This window comes from Gymnogyps californianus, chromosome 3 (assembly GCF_018139145.2).
Source record: "Gymnogyps californianus isolate 813 chromosome 3, ASM1813914v2, whole genome shotgun sequence".
Taxonomy (NCBI): Eukaryota; Metazoa; Chordata; class Aves; order Accipitriformes; family Cathartidae; genus Gymnogyps; species Gymnogyps californianus.
The window spans coordinates 13,373,609-13,400,283 of NC_059473.1; the positions used below are offsets into that span (position 1 = coordinate 13,373,609).

At 40.4% G+C, this 26,675-nt stretch overlaps 1 protein-coding gene across 1 annotated transcript in view; it reads left to right on the forward strand.

Annotated features, from left to right (window-relative positions):
* Positions 1 to 6,434: 6,434 nt before the first annotated feature.
* The window catches only part of MRPS5 (mitochondrial ribosomal protein S5), a 73,928-nt gene continuing 53,687 nt past the window's right edge, over positions 6,435 to 26,675 (forward strand). The window contains exons 1-3 of the mRNA XM_050893045.1: positions 6,435 to 6,519; positions 6,685 to 6,759; positions 17,039 to 17,176. Of these exons, the coding sequence (XP_050749002.1) occupies positions 6,435 to 6,519; positions 6,685 to 6,759; positions 17,039 to 17,176 (298 nt within the window). The remainder of the gene's footprint in view (positions 6,520 to 6,684; positions 6,760 to 17,038; positions 17,177 to 26,675) is intronic.

Genomic DNA, 26,675 nt, shown 5'->3' on the forward strand with positions numbered 1-26,675 from the left:
GGTAGCTTTTCACATCCTCTTTTACAGTGTAATCATGCTTACTTACCACGCCCAAGAGAGAAGGGTCTGAGATTCCCCTCCAGATGCTGGGACGTCTTGAGGCAGAGAGTACAGGCCAGTCTCACATCTTTTCTGCCTATGTTTGTTCTGTATTTCAGACCCTGGCATAAAGCAGCTCAGCTGCCCTGGCCCAGATCACCTCCACCGGTTTATAGGACCTGCAAACAGAGGAGGTTTTTTTTTTTTAATTTTTTGAGTGTTGCATTAATTTTAAATTTCCTCAATCTCTAACATGTCAGGGAGTTGAACACCTGCAGTGAAGCCTGGTGCGACAGACCCCCTGCGAGTTCCTGCTCTTGGAGTCTGCTCATGCCAGCACAATAGCGATGATGGATTTGTGCTAAGACCCTGGATTGGTCAAGTGTGCTGTCACTGCACTAACCCTGCCAGAGCAAGTGTCCACGTCCCCCAACCATGCTGCTAGTATGGAGTCCAGCAGCAGCTCTTCAGAGCCAGACTCCACTGTGCACCTGAGTGCTAGCAGCTGGTTTTGGGAGACCGCAGCCTTCTGCTTAGCAAATGATCCATGTGAGACAGGTGGAGCATGGTTTGTTACTGCCAGCAAAGGGAAGAAGAACACATAAATAATGCGAAGAGTTGAACAGTTGCTTTGTTTACTACTCCTGTATCTCTGGCTGCTGCCATACAGAAATCAACTATGATGCATTCGATGCCAGGTGGCAATAATACTTAGATCTCAGTGGAAATGTGTATTTCTTTAAAAGATGGAGCAGTACTGTCAGATGAACATTACCCTGGCTGAGAGGTATCTTTGAGCAGCCTTCTGCCAGACCCTGCTTTACATATATGTTTATTGCTCTGTATAACTGACTACTTTTCTGATTGCACAGCCTTCAAACCAGGTGCCTGGCAGTAACCATCTATTTCAAGAGGCATGTAAATTATCTTCTGTCCTGCTTGGAATTCAGTATACCTTAATGCAGCTGGCCACAGGAAAGCTTCAATCTATTTCCAGCTTTCACTTTGGCAGGTTATTAATGTGTAGCTTGTAACACTGTACCTCAGCAACACTAGAGAAATGATGGCAGTAGTCACATTAACTTTTCCAATCAGCTACATGCTGGTTTCACATTGCTCTGCTAAGAGGCTGGCAGTGGCTTTTGGGACTCACAAATGCCATCTCAAAACAATTAAATACCAATGAACGTCATTGCTGAAAGACTCATAACAGCAATGGCAGAAATACCCAGGCACCTTCAGAACTGCAAGTCTGTTTATGACCTTTCTTTTGGCTTCATTAGCAATACCACTGTGCAATTGCATGTTAACTGTTATGAATGGCCAGCGCACCTGCTCATTTCCCTGCTTGACTCTGAGCACAACCAGCAGTTGCAAGGCCCGTGCTGACCACCTACGTATCAAAAGTGGAACAGTAACCAGGCGGAGCAAGCAGCAATCGCTCTAGATACCTATGTTGGTATAATTTTGTATTGGGAAGAAGCAAGGGTTTCACCTGGTGCCACATTACATGATGTTGTTAGATGCAGCATCACTACAGCTGCTATAACTCTGTCATGCATATCCTTGATAATGTGGACACCTGGGATTCACATGTCACCTCCTCCATAAAACTGATGCTTATGCCCAAATAAATAAGAAAAGTCAAGCATCCAGAACTGTTGAAGAAAACAAGTGATCAGCCAAGTGTGAGACCCATGGACTAAAAAAAGAGGGGGAGAGGCAGAAAGGTGGAGAAAGAATACTGATCAGGGCAGGAATGTTTCTGACTATAATTCAGTGAGCAGGTGTATTAAACACCCATTAAAGATTTCAAATTACTGAAAGCTGTCTGGTTTCAGCAGCTGTGCAGCATCTCTAGATTAGCAAAGAGCTGTATTGTCTTTGCCACTCTCCTTGGTAGCTGATCTTTGGTCCCAGAGATACACTTCTGTAGCGATACTGGAGTTTTATAGCATGGGAGCCTCCACAGACTGGCACAGCAGAGGAGGACATGAAACACCATGCAAACTGCAGGCAGGAGCAGAACGGTAGCATTTGTGAAGGGAATAGCTGATTTTGCTGGCACAGCGCAAAGGAGTGACTACCTGGGAGATGGGTGTGCCACAGTTACTCCTGACTGGCTGAGGAGAAACATGAGGTTTTGGTGGAAATCCTAAAAACAGTCTGGTCCTAAAAGGCAGCAGCAATCTGGCAGGTACACCCTCATGGATACTGCTGATGGCCTTGCTCTGGCATCTTTAATGACACCTTCCTGAAATAGGATCATTGACAGTGCTCGTCAGTCCCCAACATGTACAAAAGCAAACCGTTAAAGTCCAGGTTTCCATGGAGAATCTATTATGCTTTCTCCTGGCAACCCTCCTCTAGACAACACTGGCAACTGGCTATTGTGTTTGCAGAGCGGGGCTGATTTAGCCCTTAGCAAAGAAGCTGGGAATGGGGCCTCTTCCATGTGCCACCAAGGCCTGGGATCAAGGTGGGCATCTGGGCTGAAAGCTCCCCGGTTCCTCACTATCCAGTGGCCCAGGCAAGAGTACAAAAACTTTTATCTCCTCTACCTGGGGGCAGTTTACTGTTCCCTGGCATGCAGCTGTTTCCACCAGACCTGGAGGATCTTCCTACTCCTTTTTAAAAACACATTGCTTAGCATTAGTTGCTAAACAGCTAAATACTTCTGAGGCTTCCGCATTATAAGGCCACCCACAACTGCCTGTGCTGTCTCATCTCACCTTGAGCCAGTCTGGCTGATTTTCCCTGGGACAGCAAAGTGCCGATGCCAAACAGCCAGTTCTGCTGTTTTGGAAACTTATCAGAAACTGTTCAAGACACCAGCCTCTTCCCTGCTGAAGCTGACCCAAAGTGAGTGAAGTCCTCCTGACTCCACTAGGTCTCAGAGCTCCTCTTCTTTAGCGATGTTTCTTCTTGCACATCTGAAGTTCCCACCAAGGAGGAGCCAAAGCAGTGTAATGCATTTAGTTGACATTGCTTTTACAATGGGAAAACATACATTGGGGAGTAACTTTAAACAACAGACATTTACAGGCAATGAGCCAGGCAAAAAAACAGTGTTTATGTTATCAGTTGTTAAAAATTATCAGTCTTGCTGAAACAAATGAGCTAGATTGAGACTTTGCTATTATTCAAAGATAGGAAAACCCTAAACAAAATCACATCTCCTCTGAAATTTTTGTCTGCTGGTGTTAGAGTGCACTATTCATCCTTCATTGGAGCAGGCAGCCTGCCTTTGAATGGTCCATTATCAGCCTGCATTGCTGTCCCTCCCAGTGGCAGCACTGTTCACACAATGACTAATACTGGTTCAAATCTATTTTACTGCCAAGTAAAGCAGTTATCACTGGTGAAATAATTGGAGCAAATGAGGTTTGCTCCAAAATGTAAATGACAGCATGCCCCGACAGTAGGCTTACTGTAATTGTTTTCAGTTCTGGTAGGTTATCAGGTATGATGGGATTTTTCTCTACCCTGAGACAGCAAAGAAACAGCTGATAACATCACTTTGCTGAAAGTATTCCAGTGCTGGACAGACCAGATATGTGTCTCACAGGAGTGCAGTGGGATACTAAAAGCACCAGCCTGCCTGATGGATACATGTGGAGTGGGACTTTTTCCACCTTAGCTTCTCACCACAGGGAGAATGGTGGCTGCACCATGGTGTTTTAACAATCAGTTGTTCCCCCTTCTGGGCTGATCACCCCCCTGGTTCCTTTTCCCCACCATGTGTACATCCTTTCCTGCCTGCCATGACAGCGCCATGCTGGCGCTAACCAGGTGCTACCAGTGGCTCAGGTCATCTGCTTGCTCTCTAGCTTCTCATGGCATCACCCACACCAGCTTCTTGCACAGCAACCAAGCACTAGCACTAGGTGCTTTTCTGGGACGCCAGCCCTAACACAAAGACTTTTGCAGGCTACATGGGTCTCTTTGGAGCTTAGGGCACATGGAGAGACTTAGCATGCTACTTCCAGTTATAGGGAGAGACCTTGGAGTTCAACCAGCTAAGACAGTAATAGTTCAGAGCTAAGGGAACCAGATTTTTTTAAGAGGGTCTAAGTGAAACCCCCAAGCCCCAAAATCATTCTGAGTCAATTCAGAACTTTGTTAAGTTTTCAGGCTTGGAAGGTTTTGCTCCAAGATGATTTAGCCTTTTGGAAAGTCTTTTCTTAAAATGTAGGTCCATTTTTAGAGAGGGTGGGAGGAAAATAATTGTAATACACAACTCTCACGAAGGAGGAAATTTGTCCTCTCTGAGTTGGATCTTGAAGCTGAATGACCAGTAGTGAACTCCAGGAACTGGCTTTCAGGACTGCGTATTACTTTTTCTCCATCTTTTGTAGTCTGTGCAGCATACTGAGAGACTGGCTAAGTGCATAAACCAATTCCCATTGACACAAGACAAAACACACTCACCCCTACACTGCTGGCATTGACCAGCTGTAGCAGTGTGACAAGGTACAGTTGCTAAACAGCCATTTCACTGGCTGCAATTTTTTTTCTATGTAACAAATTTGTACAAGGCAAATTCTTTCTCTCCAGTAAATGATGCGCAGAAAGTGGCATTTCCATTAGATCACCCAGTGCATAAATAAAAAAGAGAGTTTAATTCTCTACATGACACAATTACTTCCAAAAGGAAGAACTGGAAATAAATACTGCAGTGACCATATCTGCTGGAATTTATGAGAGACTAATTGGTTTTATTCTTAGTGACACTGTCAGGGTTATGTCCTGAAATATGTGGTATCTTAATGCTGTGAGAATGGGCATATTTAAAGTGCCTGAAGATAAGATAAAAATCCTGTTTAGAAGATTATGTCTTGCATCAATTTTCTGCCAGCAGCTGGTCTGTCAGCACATTATAGGAAATTCTTCTTTACAGCTTCTCAGTGTATTTTTGTTCCCTAAGGTACAAAGCAATCATTGTGTTACATGTTGAATGTATGACAAATACTGAACACATTGCAGGTTGTGTGCTTCTGCTCACTAATGCAGATTAAGCTATTTGTTATTACTGTAGTCTTTAATACTGGAACTAGTACATCAGGAAGAAGAATGTTAATGCCGTATATGAAAATGCCTGTATTGCAGAAGAGGGCAGTCAGACCAACAACTCCACTGGCTTTGCCGCACAGGAAGGAGAAAAATAAGGGGAAAAAAGCTGCTGTGAATCTTTTCCAGAAAAATTTTCCCTGCCCCAAAAACTGTTCTGAAAAAGCAAGAATTCATCTGCCAGTATTCTGCTTTTTCATTCTTGGTATAATAATGCCTCATAGCCACAGTGGTAGGCACCATTCAGGAGAGTAGATGGTTCCCACCCCAAGGGGACTGCACCAAAGGGTACAAGGTGTGTGCAGCATGCTGAACTCCCAGGTCTTGTTGTTACACTTGCTGTTAGTGAGTGTAGGGTCTTGAGCAATTCCTAAAGCGCATTTGGTGCTTAAGCTGCTGCTGTTCACGGGAGTAACAGAGCTGCGGTGAGACTGCAAGCTCTGTTTGACAGCATTATTGTCAGGCACAGGGGAGCCTTCTAAACCTTCTAAGCAAACTTCATCTGCGCAGGAAACAGCTTCTGCTGGAGCTCACCTGCCCCTCTGGATCAAATGGCCAGCAGCATTCATGGAACAGCAAGCATGCCTTGGCTGCCACTCAGACCAGCAACGCGGAGCCACTAGGAAAAAGCTGTCTGTGAGGAAACACCTCGCCTAAGCGAGCCCCCATCCCCTAGGAGCACTGCACAGCCCACGGCACCTCAGGTGTGTGAGACAGGAATGGAACCACTGGGAAAGGGATCACAACTCCCAGGAAAGCCGTACGAGCTCCAGGCAGGGCTGCCGCCCTGGTGGTCATGCGAGCTTCGGGTTTGGGCAGAGCCCGGCGCCAGCGCAGCACCGCACCGGTGAGCCCCCCGCTGCAGCCACAGCCCACCCCCACGGCTGCCGGCACCGGCAGCTGCGAGGGCAGGAAACGCAGACGTACCAGCGGACTGCCATTCCCTTCAACTGCCTCATGCCGAGGGCCGCCCCTCGGCCGCCCCGGCGCCAAGGGACGCCGCCGCCTGGCCCCGCCCCTGGGTGGGGGGCAGTCCTACGCCAACGTCGGGCAGCGCCTCGGCGACCGTTGGGGTCCTGCGACGGGCCTCTGCTGCGGGCCTATCCGGCCGCTTGCCTGTTGGACCGTTAACAATGCAGCTGCTCGCGGGAAGGGGCCAGGGTGGTGGGAGCGTTTCAGTAAGGCTTCAGCTGAGTGTCAGCCGTTGTTTTTCGCGGCTCCGCCCTAATTTTCCCCCGGGCCACTCTCTTGTTGCCTTCGCTTTCTCATCAGGCAGTGCGCGGGCAGCTAAGTACGGTGGCCGGGAGCGGGAGAAGGGGCCAGTTATGGCGGCGACGGTGGTGGCTCTCGGCCGGGCGTGCAGCTATGGTGCCTTCCGAGTGGCGTGGCGAGGTGATGGGGGAGCGCACGGTACCGGGAGCGCCTCCTCCGGGAGGGGAGGTGGTAGTCGCTCGGGGGCCCGTCTCCCGTGGCAACGGGCCGGTCCAGGTAGTCGCCACGGGAGGCAGGGCCCCGAGCGGTTCGCCGCAGTCCGAGGGGGGTGCACGTATATGCATACATGTGCATCCATGTAAGCGCGGAAGGTGGGTTTGCTGTGTCCCTGCCGCGTTCCCATAAGTCTGGGGCAAGACCTGGCAAGAGCCCTTCGTGGTAAGAGCAACCTGTTCCCCTTGCGGACTGCTGCCTGCCTGCTCTGGGGTTACACTGGCAGGGCTGCTGGGGGACGGAGGAAGATCAAGAGTGTGTCTGTGCTTCAGAGGCGGCTGGTTATTGCCAAATGTGGATGTCTATACAGATGTGTATTTGTGTTTTATAAGCCCTTGCACTGATTTTTCCCTCCATGGTATTAATTCCAGCATGGAAAAAGTGCTTTGCTCTTTGTTGGACTCAGCTCCATCTGTGAGACTTAGTAATGGTTACTGTGGCACAATATTAAATGGCTAGTGATTAACTCGAAAACAACAAATAGAGAAGTAGGAGCTGCTCTGTATGTGCATGGATCAGAACACACCACAGTTGCATACATCCGTTGTCTGTTCAATCACTCTGGGTACTACAAGAGCTAGATATGAATTCTATTTTATATTTAAGCAATGCTAATAGGACTTTCTAAACAAATGTTTTTTTAAAGCCTCTATTTTGCTAGGTAGTGTAAACCTAGTTGCTCTTGCATGTGTTATTCTTCTCCAGGACAGGAAGTATGATAAATAATACCTTCTGTGAAAGAATACCAAGTGAAAGAATTAGCTTTACACTTGCATTGTCATCAGTGGACAAGATTGCTGTTGTCACTACTTAGCGGTTTCCATATTTTTTTCTTCACATGCGGTAAACATGTACTTTGTAAATGGGCTTTAGGCACACAGATCTCACTCATCGTTACAGGGTTTGGGGCAGGCCAGCTGTGTCTTTGGAAACTATTATCCCATCAGAGTAACTTGGGTGGTAATATATGCTTTAAGATAATGGAGTGAGGTGGTTTGCTTTTTAATTCAAATATTGTTTTCTTCCCATTCTTTCTACCTTTCTCCTCTTATGTCTTCCTGGACATTTTTAATTGGTAGGAATCTAAGTTTGTTTTCTAGACTTCTCTAATTCTTCAGCAGCCATTTCTTTCTGGTTTTTAATCCTCTGCAGTCACTTTTCAAAACTCAGATGTATTATTTTTCCCAGTAAAGGTTAAAGTATACTTGGGAGGAAGGGAGAACATGTATATTTTTTTCCACTAAGGATCAGAGTTGACTTTGGATCTGTCCTTCAAAAATTGTGGTTAGAAAATTGGGAAAATTCCATTTTGATATATGAGAAATAACACTGTGTAACTGAAAATTTCTGCTGGGTGGCATTTTCTGAATTATGTGGTTAATTTTATATAGGTTTTTTTTTACCTGCATGATTCTCATAAGAGAAAATTGAAGTCTTTTCATTATACAGTGTTTTTAAGCAGTGAATACTACTGAGGTTTTGACACAAACTTAAGGTGGTATAGGTGTAGTTATTGCAGTGCCATGGGTACCTTAGCCTTTTGTATTGCTAAGTGCCCTCCATTTGCAACTTTGCTGCCTGCCTTTCAGCAGCTCTGTCCCCTTTCACCCAAGGTGCCCTGGCACTGTTGCAGAGCCTTTGGAGCAGTATTTTCCCCTTGTTCTCATGCTGTTGTCCTTATGACCTTGGAGTTGTGAATCCCAATAGTGTTTGGTGGGTTCTCCTGGGTAACAGCTGGCAGGAGCCAGTTCTATTCTTCCCTTTGCTTTCCTCTGTGTTGTAGGTTTTGGGTTCATTAGGGAATGCCATGACATGGCTTCATAGTGCTTAACAGCCAACCAGCCTGCACGTATCCAGTGAGGAGTCTACAAGGGTCCTGATGAAAAGTGTATACGTACTATGGGAAATTCTTATGGGGGGAAATAATCTGCAGCACTAGAGACTGCCTTGGGATGCATGTTATGTCTTTCTGTCTCCTTTTGTTTTCACTTTTCCTCCAAAGTGACTTCCATCATTAGAATCATTGTATGCCATCAGCTATGCTGCTAATAAATCTTGGTGAACCTGTCTCGGAATCCTTTATACAGCCTAGGTAGCTTGTATGCACTTAAGTTCTAGCCAAAAGTCATAATGAACTACATTAATGCTTGTATATTCTCCAGGGCAAGCTAGTGACTGAGGTGGGAAGAAAGGCCAGATTACATTAGTAAAAGTATATTCAAGCTTGGTATTAGAACACCTGGAAGCTGGGCATGTTTTTTGCTTTCAGCAGAGGATGTCCCTTCTTCCTCCCCCACCTTCAAAGGCAAAATAAAGTTCTCTACCTTTTTTTAGCTTCTACAGTCCTCTAAAAACTTCCTTGCCTCCAGTCCTATTAAAAAAAAAAAAAAAATCTAAGCAGTTAATGAATTTCTGGTTTCTTGTCTTCCTCAGGGCAGTGAAGTGATGCCCATTCTGTAGCCAAACTGCAATTAAAGCCTGAGCATTCAGGGAGGTTTGAAAGCAGGCCAGTGGTGTTTCCTTGGTGGAGGAAAACATTTTCACTGTCTATTCACAGAGTATATCCTAAAAAAAAAAAAAAAAAATTTCTTGCAAGTAGACCAGGAAAAGTAAAAGGCTGCAACTGCTCCTAAATAATTTATTAAAATAATCTGTGTCTTTTCAGGTGTGACCCTCTAACTCTTTCTGATTTGATTACCTTTGTGTTCCATGCTTAGCCCAGGTAGATAGTGACCCTTTCCATGTGCTGTGATTTTTAAATGCATGGTTTTTAGTTTGGGAAATTAAGTTCTTCACATCCAAATTTTTCCAAGGTAGCTGGAGAGTTTTTTAAAAAGCAGTTTGCAATCAGTGCAAAGATTTCATTACTACATGGGCCTTTCTTGAGCACTTATGAGATGATATGAAAAAAATTGTAATGATTCTGAAGTGTCTTCCCTGTTATGATTGTTTGTATGGATGCACTATTTCTGTGCATAACAGTTTCATTTGAATAAAAAGCAGCAAGCAAAATGTTAAACAGAAAAAACAGGCAAAAAACCCCCAACTTCATTGCCAGTTAGAGGCTAAGTTAATAGCGCTTGATATCTTCAGAATTGCAATTTTGAATTTAATCAAAACACCTCTGTTTTCTTGTACATTTCAGCCTAGAGCCTCCCATGTGTATGTCTGGAACTATACTCTGGCAATTTTTCCAAAGTTCTAATTATAACCACAAAATAAGCATCTCGATGGCTCTGTTTTAAAGTGTTTTTTTACAATGCAGTTCTCACTACTGAAACCAACTTCATGCAGTGTTTCTTTCTCTTGGGTGTGGAACTGAGTAAGAACAGTTTTCTGTATTTAATTCCTGTGGAAAACAATTACAGGAGTAGAGGGGATTATTAAACTGTTGCCAATTGTTTTAAAAAAAAAAATAAAATTAGCGCTCAGGCTTGCTGAACACTGCATTCACTAGTAAGGTAAATATGTGGATGTTCATCATGCTTGCTGTCTTTCAGAATGTTAGGTGATATAGCAAGCAAATGGCAATGCATGCAAGTTTTGGGCATTGTGTGTGGTGACAGATGCTGCAGCCTGTGCATAAATCTCCTAAAGGTGGCATGTTAAACCAGTATGTAACTGAAATAAAGGTTAGGAAAGTTATAATGAAATGGGTACAGTAAAGTAGTAGACTTGTGTATGATCTAGAGTGAGTGTTAGAAAGAAAACTGTTAGGGATTTAAAGTTTGCAGAATTAAGACTGTTAACCTGTTAGGTTTACTTTTCCACCTATCTTGAGATTCATTCTTCTGTTGCATCTTGTGTGAAGAATGAAATGGTTTTATAGTGGTTTTGTTAAGTGAATTTTTAGTGCTGAATATATGTATATTTATACTTGTATAAAATTTTGTATTTAGCCCGTGAACGACAACACTTGAAAGTCAGTGCAGGGTTTTAATTGTAATGTTTATAGCAGAGAAGTAAGTATCACTGAGGAGTTAATTTTATGTTAGTGCAGAGCACGACTTAAATATAGTAAGCATGCTTTTTTTTTTTTCTGCTTTGTTGACGTGCCTTTTGCTGGTGGCAAGACATCAGTCCAGCATTCATGACCTGTCTTGCTTTTACAAACAATTCAGTTTTGAATAGCTTATTGTAAGAAACATTTTAGATTTTAAATAATCCCATCACAGATGTTTGAAGGATGTATAGGGAATGGAGGATATGATGCATTAACTGTACATACTTACATGTCAAAATGCTGTTTTATTGAGATGTGACATTTCAAACTGTTTACATTCCATAAATATTTTTATTCTTTACTCTCCTTTCAGAGTGTCTATTCCTTTGGTAGCAGTATGTGTACAGAACTGTATGGGTATACTTTATTAAATACCAGCACTCAGTGTTTCAGACTTTGGGAATCATGTGGGTTTGGTTGGGTTCCCCCCCCCCCCCCCCCCCATGTCTTCCTCCTCCCTCTTGTCCTGCTGCAATTCAGAAACCAAAACAGTCTCATCTCCCAGTGTCCAGAATATGGTCAACGCAGCCCCTGGGCTTTCCTAGACATATAATTTTGATTGCCAGCTCAGAACTGGTATTCTCTCGCTGCCAGTCTTAAAAGTATAAATTGCTCTCACTTTAAAGAAGATTGAATCTTTAAAGAAAATAGATTTGTCACTGGTTTCAGTGAAGCCAGGATCTCACCCTGGGCTTTAACAACTTCTGTTATGAATTGTAATGGTCAGATGTTGTACTTTTTTAAAATAACTTTGGATCACTAGACTTCTTGAGATCAGTTGAAGGTCTTCTGACCTTTTTCTATCACACCAGTGTTTATTTGGCTGCTTCTTTTTCTGGCATTTGACTTTTTCTCCTCTCTGTGCCCCAGCCATTCTGTCAGAATTTTATTTCTGTGGCAGTTTTTCATCTGATTCCACTATCTCTTGATTCTTCTTACTGTTGTTATTTGTCCTGACTTTATTGCCTCTTTATAGACTTTTTTCAGATTTCCATCATCATTTCAGAAGGAGATGGTATTTAGAATGTGGAACTTTTTTTTGTTAATGAAAGCGGGAGTAAAACGAACAACCAAAAGCAAATTGCATTGCAAATATTTTTGATAATGAAGTGAACTGTCTAATACTCTTATGTTTTGTTTTCCAAATAAATGTATTGCTGCTTAGGCAGAGAATTTAGAATATGCTTTTGTATTGCAGAACTGCGAAAGAAACCATCACCTCTGCTGCTAGAAGTGCAGATGACCAACTCAAACTAAGCAATGAATTTCTCGCTGTAATGTTTTAATGTATGTTTGAACCTGGCCCAGACAATTAGCGTTGTTCCTGATGTTCTGAATGTTATTTTTCTCGTTTTGGCTAATAAGTGTTGCTCCAATAGATAACTCAAAGTGAATGTCTGTAGAGCCAGTTTAACAAACAGGGTATAAGAGGAGCACTCAGAGATGGCAAGGTAGGGAAGCTAAATTAATTCTTTGCATCATTATTCACTGGAAAAAGAAACGAGGAGATTTCCATATGGTGCCCCTTGGTGGTGATGGTGGTGAGAGTTAGCGGATATTTCTGAAATTAAAATAACTGTGAAACAGGTTATGGGACAAATCTACAGGATGATCATTAGCAGGATCAGAAACTATTCAAAAAGAATTCTAAGAGAACTCCAGGATGAAAAAGATTAATTACTAGTAAGAGTGTGTAACCTCCCCTTTGAAATTGCTTTGGTACCTGAAGAGTGGAAAGTGGTAAATGTGGCACCAATCTTTTAAAAAAAGCTTGCAGAATAAATGTGGATAAAAAGATTATGCATGCCTTTAGTAATGGAAAATTCAACCTTACAAGTGTCTTAGAGCTTGGGTGTGTTTGTTGGTTTTTCTGGGAGACTCAGTAGGATAACGGTGATCCAGTTAATGCACTGCATGCATGATTTCCAAATAGCTTTTAGCAGAGTCCCTCACCACAGACTTTTAAGAAGTTCAGCAGATGTGGGATACGAGAGGAGGTTCTGGTGTGTTTAAATAATTCACTGAAAGGTAGGGAAGAGTGTTGGAGCTCTTTTGTCAGAGGGAGATCACCAATGGGGTTCCGTAAATATCTGTACTGGTTAACATGTTCATAAGCTCACTGGAAAAAGGGTTGAGCAGCAAGGTAATTAATTTTGGTGGTGGTACTAAGTTATTTAAAGTAGAAAAGAAGGACTGACCGGAGAGCTACTGAAGCTTGAATGAAAGGGCAATAAAATGGTGAATGAATTACAGCGTAGATAAATATAAAGTGATGAAGTTCTAAATGCCTTCATGTCCAGAAGATTAAATCACAAGTGGAGAAGACTGATAGAAAGGGGAGAAGGGTCACCAGAAATACCGTAGCAACAGATGAGTAGGCTGGGACTTCTCAACCTAGAAAAGGCTTCCTGGGGAAGTATGAGAGAAGTATGCTAGATCACATGTGAAGTGGATAGGAATTGACTTTCTCTTCCAATCTGATACTAGGCCATGGAGCTAATAAAAGACAGGCTGAAAATAATAATAAAACAGAGCATCTGGTTCATTATGTGGTTAGTAGTAGATGTGTGGAACTCCTTACCAAGGAGTGTTGTGTATGCAAGATGTCTACGTGGTTCTGAGGAAATCACCTGTACTGAACGTAGTCAGAGACTGAGAAGATACAAAGGAGGACAGTATTGTACATATTCGCTCACTTTTTACTCTTCCCCAGGCAGCTGTTTAATAGTGCTTACTGGAGACAGAATACTGAGCTACTTAGGCCCCTAGCCTGAACCAATGCATCTGTTCATAAATGTCCAGATTTTTTTTTCTCATTTTTCTCAAAAAGGTGTTACGTAGTAGGAGTTATTAAGTCTTTGTATTAAAAGAAGCTTGTTCAAGGAAATTATCAGTAGATGTGCTCATGTATGTGAAAAGATCATTTATAGGCCAATAGGAAGCATGTGAAGTGGGGAAAAGCGTGCCACTTCAAGTCATGTTTGAGGTATGACAAAATTTGCAAGTGCATGAAGAAGACAGGATTAGATTTTGCAAGTTATTTTGAAGCGATTTCCAGCTCTAGGCAATTAAAGGATGCAACAAGAGAAATTATAAATACTGCCACACAGTGCAATTTTAAATTTGTTGTAGAGACATGATGTTATTTTTTAAAAAATAACTTCTTTAATTGCATGCCATTCCAAAAAATAGATTAATGCTTCACGTAATTTTTGTGAAAATTATTCTCAGATAAACTATTAATTTAATCTTGTAGATTAAGTTTGTCATTAAATGCATATTAAAAACACAAAACAGCTCAAAAATTGTGTGTGCTTATGGAGTTATCATTAACATTGTCTACATAGTTCGTATTAAGAGTGACTGCTATTTCAGTAGCAGTTTGAAGTGAAAGGAAGTGTTTGAGTAGTGACTAATGCATTGTTTGTATGTGTCTCATACCATCATTCAGTAATATGTTCTGCATTCTCTGTGAATTTAACCAGGTATTTAAGAATCTTCTATTCCTATTTTTTGCTTTTTTTGTTTCTAGACTGCTTTTTGTTTTGTGCAAATTAATATTTTTTCACAAAATTTTCATAATGGAGTTTTATTGTCAGCTTTAACGTTTCATGGGAATAAATTACGATAAATTTACATTGTAAGACAACTTTGAGAGGAATTTTTTAGAACTTCCGGCTACATTACCCCAGTTAACAGAACTGATTGTTATTTGCCTAGGAGGAGCTTTTGTCCTGACTTCAAAAAATGGATTGTTGTTTTATTGATACTGGATGGTAACAGATCATGACAAAAGTCATGCTTATTTTCTGCTTTTAAAAATCTAGCTGAAAAGATTGAATTTAAATGTAGATTAGTGTCCTGGTTTCGGCTGCGATAGAGTTAATTTTCTTCTTAGTAGCTGGTACAGTGCTGTGTTTTGGATTTAGTGTGAGAATAATGTTGATAACACTCTGATGTTTTAGTTGTTGCTAAGTAGCGCTTATCTTAAGCCAAGGGCTTTTCAGTTTCCCATGCTCTGCCAGCAAGCAGGCGTGCAAGAAGCTGGGAGGGAGCAGAGCTGGGGCAGCTGACCTGAACTAGCCAAAGGGGTATTCCATGCCATGAAATGTCATGCCCCAGTATATAAACAGGGGGGAGTTGGCCAGGAGGCGCGGATCGCGGCTCTGGCATCGGTCAGTGGGTGGTGAGCAATTGCATTGTGCATCACTGGGTTTTTTTTCCTTTCCCGCCCTTTTTTTTGTTATATTCCTTTTCATTGCTATTATTAGTAGTAGTATTAGTATTATTATATTTCATTATTATTATTGTTAATTTTATATTTTACTTTAGTTATTAAACCATTCTTATCTCAACCCATGAGTTCTGCCTTCTTTCCCGATTCTCCTCCCCATCCCACTGGGAGCAGGGGGAGGGGGATGGGGAGCGAGGGAGCGGCTGCGTGGTGCTTGGCTTCTGACTGGGGTTAAACCACGACAATTAGGAAGAAGCAGATTTTTAATTTTTTTATTTTATTTTATTATAATTTTCTGAATAAGATGTTGAATAATTGATTTCAAGACAGTATAGCCCTTTTTAGTTTGTTGAATATGCACACTGTTTGGATTGATTGATTATGTAAGTAGGAAAAATATGGATTCCTTACTTCTGAACAACCACCTCTCTGTGCTGGTCAATAAATGAAAGTGTATATTGCTTTCATTGTTGTAGGTAAGCACTTGAGCCTTAGCAGTTATAACATGCTTCCTTTGGCTAGTAGAATAGCAATCTTTCTGCATTAGCTGAGCCACCTGGCAGAAAATGCACCACCATGCTATATTGAAGTAATCTGTTCTGGAGATCATAAAAGCATGTGCAATTGGCTAGCTTTGTAATAATCAAATCCAGAGGGCCGTGGGGAACGTACTTCTGGAGGTACATTCTCCTTTCAGGATGCCAGAGTAAGTCAGGTTCACGAATTCACAGAATCACAGAATAGTTGAGGTTGGAAGCCTCTGGAGATGATCTAGTTCACCTTCCCTGTTCAGAGCAGGGTCAACTAGAGTAGATTACCTAGGACCATGTTCAGTTGAGAGTAAAAAAAAATGTTTTCTTATGTTCACATGGAATTTTCTGTTTTTAAATGTACGCCCATTGTCTCTTGTCCTGTCACTGGGCACCAAAGAGAAGAGCCTGGCTCAGTCTTCTTTATACCCTCCCTTCAGATATTTATATACATAGGTAAGATCCCTCCTGAGCCTTCTCTTCTCCAGGCTAAACGGTCCCAGCTCTCTGACTCCTCTTATGAGAAGTGCTCCAGTCCCTTAATCACCTTCGTGACCCTTTGCTGGACTTTCTTATAGAATCATAGAATATCTTGAGTTGGAAGGGACCCATAAGGATCATCCAGTCCAACTCCCTGCTCCTCACAGAACTACCTAAAACTAAACCATACGACTAAGTGTCATCCAGATGCTCCTTGAACTCTGACAGGCTTGGTGCCATGACCACTTCTGTGGGGAGCCTGTTCCAGTGACCGACCACCCTCTCGGTGAAAAACCTTTTCCTAATGTCCAATTCTCCAGTGTGTCCACGTCTCTGTTGTACTGGGAAGCCCAGAACTGGACACAGTGCTCCAGGTGTGTCTCGCTTGTGCTGAGTAGAGGGGAAGGATCACCTCCCTCAACCCACTGGCAACAGTCCTTCTAAAGCAGCCCAGGATGCTGTTGGCCTTTTTTGCTGCAAGGGCATGTTGCTGGCTCATGGTCAACTTGGTGGCCACCAGGATCCCCCGAGCTCTTTTCTGCCAAGCTGCTTTTCAGCCGTTCAGCCCCCAGGATGTATTGGTGCATGGGGTTCCTCCCCAGATGCCAGACTTTGCACTTGCCCTTGTTGAACTTGATGAGGTTCCTGTCAGCCCATTTCTCCAGCCTGTTGAGGTCCCTCTGGATGGCAGCATGACCCTCTGGTGTATCAGCCACTCCTCCCAGCTTTGTACCATCAGCAGACTCGCTGAGGGTACACTCTGCCCCACCATCCAGATCATTAATGAAGACGTTGAACAGGATTATTGGGCTGATTTCAGGTTTGGTTTCATAGCGCATATAGAATTGTATGATGTATTTATTTATCACTTTTGATTGTGTCCAGGAACATTATTGCATGTTTTGCTGCTAGGACAATATTTCTACTTTTTGAGCGTGCATTCTGACTCTATCAGCAACATGTTAGAAACCTTCTAGCCTTCTCTTTGTGACATTTTCTATTGCAATATTTCCCCCCCACCTTCTGCAGCTTGCTTTGCACTTCAAGACAAAAGGTTCCAGTCTGATTCCATTTGGAAACTACGCTGTATGAGTAAATGTTACTGTTTTTTTTCTTCTGGTGTGTGTATTTGCAGGAAATGCCATTTTAAAGAAGAAAATGTCCTGTATATAAACACCTTTCTCTCTTCATTCTCAGGGTTTGCTTCTGTGCCAGTGAAGGGGAGTTGCTGTTTGTATTCTAGCCTGGCATGGGCTTTCCGGTCACGGTGTTCCATCTCTGCCCCCTGGACTGTGAGAGTCGAGCAATGCAGACAAAGCAGTTTCTTCAATACGTGTAAGTCTTGAGTTGGATTAAAATTATTATCTGAAATAAACAGAAGAAGAAAAGAAAATTTTGCTTTGGAGAGATACAGTCATGAAAATCTATGTATAGTAACTTTTTGTATCTACTGTAGTTACATATCTCCTAAGATTATAGTTGCAGCTACAGCTATTGACAGAAGTGTGTGCATAAGGTCAGTTTATTATCTTTTAATAGCAAGCAAGGGTTTGCTTTATGTCACAGTGAATCCATCTAATATACGTCATTGGATGGAAGAGGGAAACACCTTCCCCTCTGTTTCCTAGTCCTTTATTGAGAATATAAATTATGTGTTTATTTTCTAAATTATTTTTGAGCTACAGGCAAGGCATACTGTTCAAGCTGTGCTGTCTCAAAAATGGAATAACTAAAATGCAATAATGCGTTAAACAAAAACTGTTGATAATGTCCTGCTAATTGTCTGGCCAGCTGCAGTATTTTCTTCCAGTCCTGAAAGGAATTAGACACATGCTTAATATAATTGAGAAATGATGGCTGTTTAAATTCACACTTGGGACTGTGAACTGAGATAGCTGAGGGGCCATTCCAACTGTTTTGTGGTTCCTTATCCTATCCCATAGGGGAAAAGAAGGAATAGTAAGAACATAATCTCTGGAGGAGATAACTGCAGCAGTTTGAGAGTCAAAGTTCTTTGACTGTTCATAATCCATAGAATGTAAGAGCTCTGCAAAATCAGGATTTCAGAACTGGTGATCTCTTCCTAGTCTTCACAACATCTGAGTGGCAGAATACTGTATTTGTTTTCTTTACATTTGCTACAGAAATGGGTTTAAACAGTCATGCTGACTGTTCGTCTTATCCAGTAAATTTTGGCTGTTGACTGATCTCAAACAACTGAGGGTAGAGAGGTCTCAAAAGACCTGCAGAAGGCTGCAGTATGAACCAGAGACTCTGCATGGTAAAGGTTTTCTAAGGATGCCAACTGCAGGAAAAATTCATTTAGAACTTTTTCTTAGGCACCCAAGCAGTCACAAGATAAGAATATGTGAGAAGCTAAGCACTGTTGTTGTTTTGTTTATTTTAAATTTAAAATATAGTACTGCAAGTGATTGCAATGTGATTACAATTTGTAGGTGAGATTGTTTCCTTAATTATGCTTATGTTCATATTCACAAAGTCTAGATGAGCTCTGTTTTACCAGAAATTTTGCCAGCTGTCTTATTAGATGACTTAATTAAAAATGTTTGTTAGATGACTGAATTAAAAATGTTTGTTGTGATGGCATCCGCATTGTTTGACTTAATAAAATGTTGAACAAGTTATATTTAGGCAAACTACCTAGAACTATTGGCTTACTTAATAAGATGTAACAACTTGGAAGAATGTAAGTGTACCTCCTTTATGTATTCAGCAGAGACAGTAGCCATCAGATTCAGAAAACTGAGGGGTTTATATTTCAAAGTACAGTTATTCTAAGAACAGTTTCTCTTACAGAAGGCAAAAATAAAATCTTCAAAATTCAAATTAAGTAGATACTGACAGTACAAATCACTCATCCTCTAGCAGTGCAGTTGCTTCAGAAGTGGTAGCATTAAAAATGCAGATATGACCATTTTATGTGAAACAATTTTCAAGTGAAATGTCAACCAAATGACAGTCCTTTGTGACTAAGAAAGGTGACTATACTTTTCTATCTCATTAGTGAAGGTTTACTTCTCTTCCATCATACTTTTAAAAATACTAACATGGTCTTGTTAGTATGGTCATCTGTACCTTCAACTCAACTATTAAAAACCAGTTTAACTCATTTAAATAGAAGGAATTCATTTAAATAGGAAGAATTGCAATTATCCTAGGCAGTCTGTGATCCTTACCCAGATAGCTGTCTCCTGCAACTCTGACACGAAAACATACACAGGGGTTTATTCTTGTCCTATGACATATTTCAGTGAGTTTGTAATGAAATAATTTAAAATGATCTTGTTATTCCAGGCTTAGCTTCTGTCTCTCCCTCTTTTCCCCTTTCTACCCTCCCTGCTATGAGAAGCAGTTCAGTTTCCGTTTATTTAACAATTTCACATGCTTATTTAGAGATGTGGAAGGGCCTCAGGGTTTTCAGATATGTTTTAAAAATACATAACTTCCTCTGAAAAGTCTTGCCTCCTTTTTCAGTGTGTCTCAGTAGACCTGGTATTTGCAGATAATGTCTTTCTTGTGCCTGTTTCTGTCCAACTTTTGTCTGAGACGATAGGGCACATCTGTTTTCCCTACCTCTCAGGACATTTACATGCTCTTATGTTCAGGCACACAGACTGGGAAATCCCACGAATCCAGACTTTCTGAACAGATGCTTAAGCCTCAGTTGTTGAGAAACATTGATAAAAAGTGCTGTATGTTTAATGGAAAAAGTATTTATTTGTCTGACCTGTAGATGAAGAAAAAGTGAGATATAGACCATTTAAATTTGATAGCCACAGAATTGAGTTGAAATATATGGGCTGTCATTCCTGAAGGCAGCAGAGGCACATAGACGTGTCATGAATACTGAAACAATTTGGCTGTCTCCCAGCCATAGGAGTTATCTTTGACCCCAATCATCCAAACCAGCTAGCATAATTTTCTCAACATCTGTTGTGTATCCGAGTGTATGTGAGAATGAAGAACTTCTATTTAGTACTGGGACTATATAAAAATTATGCTTTCCTACTCACAGTATTAATTCCATTAGCTACCCTTGGGAACAAATGAGAAGAACAACTTAATTTCTCTGTTGCTAGGTGATGTTTCGTCTTAGGTTAGAATACAGAATAAAGAATATGACGATTTTTCAGAGGTTATAGAACTAGATTGTAACAATCAAGGGAGAATCATTTAGACCAGCAATACTCAGAGTAACATGTTTTGTCTCTAGAGGCTTTGCATACTGGAAGCAATTGTACTGAGTATAAATCTCTGTGTTTGTGTTCTTTCTTGGAAACATCAGTTCCTGAAAGCCTGCTCCTTAATTACATTTTATATTAAATTTTTGTAGTCCTATGTGAGTTTTCTTTGGATTAAAGTGTTCATTTCTTCTGCCATGCCTAATTTGAGGATCAGAGTGAAAAAATGATTTTTTTTTTCAATTTTTAAAGAATTTTTCTTTAAGTATGAACACTCCAGATAAATAACTACTGAGTTACCACTTGTCATTGTCAGCAGTATCATATGAAGAGTTTTGATGTTTCAGCATTAAGGATGTAAAGAGTTCCAATTATACAACTGCCTTTTTTTTTTTTTTCCTTTTCAAGAGGGGTGCCTGTGTGTTGAAAAATAGTTGGTTAATTGTTTTTAGTCAGAAAAAGGAGAGTGAATATTAAATGCCTTACAGTTAATTATACTTAATGGGGGGGAGCTATTTTATTGGGTTTTGATTTGTTACTATGCATTGTAACTTTTGTGAAGGCGCTTGGCCTCTGGTTTTCATTTTGTTTTGAGGAAATGAACCAGGCCAATGATGTTTAGTTTGCAGACCTCACTGAAATCTTGTTCTCCATATCTATCTGGTGTCGCTCAGGCCAGCTTTGTAATACTTACTATTTAAAAAAAAAAAAGCTGCAAATGAAAGCTTTAATAATAAAAGCAACCTTCAAAAGATAGTAGCATTTACAACGGCATCTATTAGCTAAGTTAAGGTCCCGGGTTTTTAATAAGATGTTATGAAGAAAAAAATAGAATTTCTCAGATGTTCGTCAGGATAATTTACAGCAGTTTTGGTTCTTTGTTTAGGCTAACAAGTTTTTAGTCTGTTAATGACTGAGTTTGTAGCTGGATTTATTCAGGATTTGAATTGTGACTAACCTGAAAATCCCATGTCTACAATTTCCTGCTGACATTCTGATAAATTGCCAGTTTTAAAAAATATGAAATTCTAATGCCAAGTGCACTGTGAAAGTGTAGTCAAGGTTTGCAGTTAAGTGGAGTTATTCACTGTGTCTGTGTATGAATGCATCTTTCAGAATAATAATTTCCATCTCCAGAGGTTTTGTGGTACTATCATAATGCAATAGATTTGTTTTGTGGTTTGGGGGAAGTTGCCCAAAACTTTCCCATGCTATCCTATGGGAATAATAGTTCGATTATAGACATCTTTTGCTGCCAACAAATTTGCAGACACACCTAAACTAATTTTTTTCTGCAATCCACATAATGAGAACTTTTGCGTTTTTTAATTATATTATTAAACTTCTATGAATAAGCAGGTAGCCCCTAGAGCTTCAGCCTTGTTTTAGCAAAACCAAACAGAAGCCAGAAAGTTTGTTAGTAGATGAGGTTTTTTCCTCTTTTCACTATTGTGGAAATCCAGCTAGCAGTGAGAAGTAGAAATGAGCTTAAGTTTTCAGTGGAAACATTTCAGATATGTGCTGTTCTAAGTTTTAGTCTGTGAGGTTTATCTAAAACCATCTTTATCTGTCCCATGGTACTAATCTCTTACATGGCCTCATGTTCCTCTTTATGGTCTTGCAGTAGTCCTTGTCTTTCTCAGACATTTCCAATGTCCAGATTCATGCAGTTCTGCAGTTAGATACCACCTGCTACCCAAACTAATTTTGAGTCACTTAGTAGTGGGCTGTCTAGACTGAATGCTTTATATTCTTCGCCACTTCCTAAGTTCCTATATAGAGCTAACAGATAATACCCTCAGAAGATGACATCTTAAGGGGGTTGAGGCAGAGTTGCAAAGAGGAACATGTATTTTGCTAAAGCAGTCCTTTTTTTTTAAGGCATCACTTGGTGGGGGGGGAGTTTTTTGTCTTCTCATTATCTTTCAGCAGAACTCAATATCAGATATGCATCATACACTTCCATTTAGAATGTAAAGGGTCTCTTTTGCAGTTGAAGAAAACAATGTTTTGAGCATGATCACTTAAGAAACTTGAGAGTAATTCAGCACTATATCTCATTTTTTATGGATCCATGCTTTTCTGCTTGCAGATTGGGATTAGACAGGGAGTCAACAAACTATGATGTCACGTGATGACAGACAGTTGCAGTTTGGAGATAAAGGAAGTAGCAAGGGCAGTTCTCATTTGGGATGAACACGCTGATTTTGACGAAACTGCTTTAGAATCTTGCATGTTATGAGTAATCCATCCAATATTAGTATGGCATTGTTCCATTTTTCTCTCATAAATAAATCTATTTGTATTATCATCTGCACAATATTCCCTTTTGAATTGTGCAGGAGAGGATTCAACGTGTTAAAGGAGTTAAATAGTTTCCATAAGTATCTTTAAACAGGCTGAGTAAGTCTTAGAATGAAAGACTTCCACTTCTAAAACTAGCAGGAAAATACTGTATTAGAAACATAGCTTGTCAGGAATAACTGATGGCATGGACTGAGTTGACAGTTTTTGAATAGTATATGAGTTCAGTTGAAGATTATGAAGGGATATAAAGTCAGACTCCATCTTTGTTTTGGATGGTTCACTTCTGTTGTTCTGGAATTAAGTATTTCATGTAACTGTGAGAATGCCTCCAGCCACTAGTAAGTATTGTGCTTGAAATTAAATGTTAATATGTGCAATTGAAAGTGACATCTAAATCATTTGTTTCATGTTTGATTCATGTTCAGCCACTGAAATGAGTTGTAGGTTTTGCTCTTAAGACAGCTACTCTGTGTACATTTTTGCCTAGCACCTTTATCTTAAATGCTTTGTAGTTAAGGATTTTGTTATTAGGCACATTTTATAAGACTGTGGAGAGAGAAGTTAAGGCATTGTAAGGCCCAGATTTAAAAATACAGTTGAGCACTCATTTTCCTGACCTAAGTGATTGAAATTGCAGTTCATTGCCAAATCCTAGATGGTTAGAATAGGTCATGTAGCCTGCTCTGTGCCAACCTCTGTCTAGGAATCTTTAAGTACTGATGGGGAGGGGGCTGGAAATAGAAGGGTGGTTTTTTGGGGGTGGTGTTTTGGAATGGAATTTGTGAAAAAACAGACACGCATATATTCTTGCACAAAATGGGAGACCAAGGTTAAAGTCCTTCAAATCAAGTAGCATTTGGGTCTCCAGATTCCAGATAAGTGTCTTAGCTACTGAATTAAGTTGAAGGATCTTTTTCTTTGGATGTAAGGATCACCATCACTTCCTTTGTCTTCTCTCTGCTGTCCTGAGCCAGCTGCATCTACCTCCCTCCACTCGCAAACTCTTCCTTGGCTTGCTTTAGGCAGCTGCTGGATCGAGTGCCCATTATGCTGGCAACTATCACTACTAAGAGTTTTTTCTTTCCATGCCATACTTGAGCAGTCACATGAGGTAGGCTATAATGGCCTGAGGTCCAAATTTCTCTTACACAAACTTTAAAATGTGAATATGATCTTACACACACTACCTGATGAGATATTACACATTTATCCAGCCATGCTGGCTGTGGATAGCTAAATACAAACACTATTTACAAGTCATTCTACAGTCATTATTTTGTGTGTATTTTTAAAACAGCTGGCAAATTCATATTAGCGGATGGCCTTGATTCCTTCAAGGAATTTTCTTGTAAATCAAAATAGATTTAGCATTAACATGAATTAAGAATCCTAAGTGTTAGTTTGTATCAATACCAAAGGTATCTTTTAATCTGTTTCTGACTTTGGGTCACTTAATGACCTGATCGTTTGTTGTTGACTGATAGAGAAAAAAGCTTTATGCTCAGTTATTTGAAATACAGTATTTCATAATGTGCTTGCAAAGGAGTAAAAAAAGAAAGTTACTCTTGTTGCTCTTGTTCTTCCAGTCTCATTGATGGATGTGAGTTCATTAAAAATGTGAAGTCTCTTCAGCTTATACTGGTTCTTGGTTTTTTTGTTTCTACTTCATTGTGATTTTTGCCTTTGTAGGCCTAATTTACATGGAAAATAGCCTTTTTACATGTTACTATCAGTTTTCAGCTTAGATGGCTTTTGTACTGTAGTTTTGTTCTGTAAGCTGCAACTTGTATATGCAGCTTATATGCCTTATTAGGGAATAGATGCCTTAATAGGGAACCTGGAATTTGAGACTGAAATGCTATTCTAGCATATGTTGCCACTGAAGGTCTTGCTATGGCAGTCATACCAGTGGTTGCCTCAGTATTGAAGTGTTTATTATAGACCCAGGTTTAGGCTACTGCTCTCACCTTGGCTCTGAAATTTTGAGAGCGAAGGCACTGTTTTTTATTTTTTGCTTCCCTAACATGGAAGGGAAGGAATTTTTTCTACTTACGTGGGGCAGCTCAGAAAATCTTGTTCCCTTTCCAGTTCTGTTACAGGAATTCTAGGCTAGATTTTTTGTGCAAGTGGTCTCTTGGCAACCTGACTGTAGATGTAAACCAATTTGCTTCTTCAGGTGCATAAATAAGATTTATTTAGCTAATGGATATCTTAGTTTTTCTATCATGAGGTGCTTCTGAGCAAGTTGGAGGTAGCCCTGCTTGAGCTAGTTGTTGGAGTCGATGAAATCCTGTCATCTCTTCAAACCTAAATTATTTTGTTTCTAAAGAAGACAGAGGCAGACTCTCTGAGGTGTATAGGCAAACAGCAAAGGCCAGTGAACACAAGTTAGATCAAGGAAAATTCTGGTTACACAGTAGGAAAAAGTTTTTCATTGTGAGGGTGGTCTAACACTGGACCAGGGTGGGGGTCCAGAGAGGTAGTGGAATTTTTATTACTAGAGATATTCAAAATATGACTGAGCAAGTCTCTGGCCATCCTCACATAATCTTAAAGTTGAATTTAGCTTTGAAGTTGGCTCTACTTGAAGTGTGGGATTAGATCAGAGGCCTCCTGAAGTCCCTTATAATGTAAATTTTTCTGTGAATCTGTGATTCTAGTGTATTTCACTCCTTGTACAGTATTGAAGATGGGGAGTTGAATTTCACTAAAATGTACAAGGTTACACTAGAGTAGAAGCAACAATATATTTTTGTAACTTCAAATTTAGTGACTTAATAACTTAGCTCCAGTGAGGAGGGTGGATTGAGTGTTTTGGGAGTCATGTTTTAATTTTTTTTCCTTTGTTCTCAGGTAATTCTTTGAATAATTTTAAACATTGTTTCAGTGCCTTTGTCTTAGCTTGTTGTTTATGTTATATGCTGCTTTGTTTCCTAATAAAACCATATATAATCAGAAATAGTCTGAGTTTTTTGACTAATTATGTAGTGAAAATTGAAGCTTCAGGAAGCTATAGCTATACAAGGAGAGAGGAAAACTGATGGAAGATAAACCACATACATGCTTAAGATTGCAAGTCATCGTGAATTTTGCAGGCTGTCTTTGTATCTAGTTAAAGCTTAAGATCAGAGTCTCAGAAATTAAAGAGAGATACTTACTATTCTCAAGATTACTGTGCCTAGCAGGAGAAAAAGTGCTTCAGAAGTCCAGATGGAGAACTCTCCACCATGACAGCATACTGTGCACAGGTAGAGAACATCGTTCTTGTTTAGGTGCTGCAGCACTGGAGCCTATGCTGTCTCTTAGTACATCTTCACTATGGTGAGTGATCCTTAAATATCTTGAATGGCGCACTTGCGGAATCAAGTTAATGTCCAGTGCCACTTTAGTTGTTGAAATACTGTGAACAACTACATGTTGAATGTACAGTTGCAGAATTTTTACAAGAGATGCACAGTTGAAATGCAGCCCACAACCTGTCAGAAGAGAAGCATTGCTTTTAGCATGAAGAGTTCTGATGGCCACTTGGAAACAAGCTCAATGTGCAGAGTGTTTGTTTGTGCTCTCTAATTTCTCTAAATAACTTTTTTCCTGAATTGGCATATTTGTATTGCTCTTCAGTAATTGACTCTGGGCATCTGGTGATTGTGTAGTAGCCATGAAATTATAAAAAACCGCCCTTGTTTAGCATGGAAATTGTGAATGGAACCCAAAGTACCAAACTTAATACATAGAGGCATCTTATTGGGACATTTTGTAGACTGATGGCATTTAAACACTGGTTCCTAAGAAATATTTAATTGTAAATTTTAATTATTTCCCATAATGGAAATGTACATAACTTACAAGAACAATGTTAGAGTGATTAGCAGAGTTAGATTGTCAGCAACATGCAGCTTAAAGTACAGCACTTTCAATTTTACAGTGATACAGCACCCTGGCATGTGACTGAGGATTCATTTAATGGTGTACTTCACCAGAACTAGCAGGTTTATGCATCAGTCAGTTCTACTGAAAGGTGGCTGTTACTGGATGTGTAGCTTGGCCAGAAGTTTGAGAGTTTTGATAAGATTTCTGAACAGCATTTTAGTCATTGCTGTCCTCCATTTTACAAATGGAGGAAGCATCTGACCATAGTTCTCTTTGGCTTTGGAGCGTTGATAATTGATTTTGGTTAAATTGGTGAAAGAATGCCAAAATGTTGTTGTGATCTGTTATGAAAAATAACAGAAGTATAGGTTAAAAGCCAGTGCTTTTTAAAACCCATCAAGAGTTTAAAAAAAAAAAAATTAACTGCTATTGGGCTTTCCAGGCTTCTGAAGAAA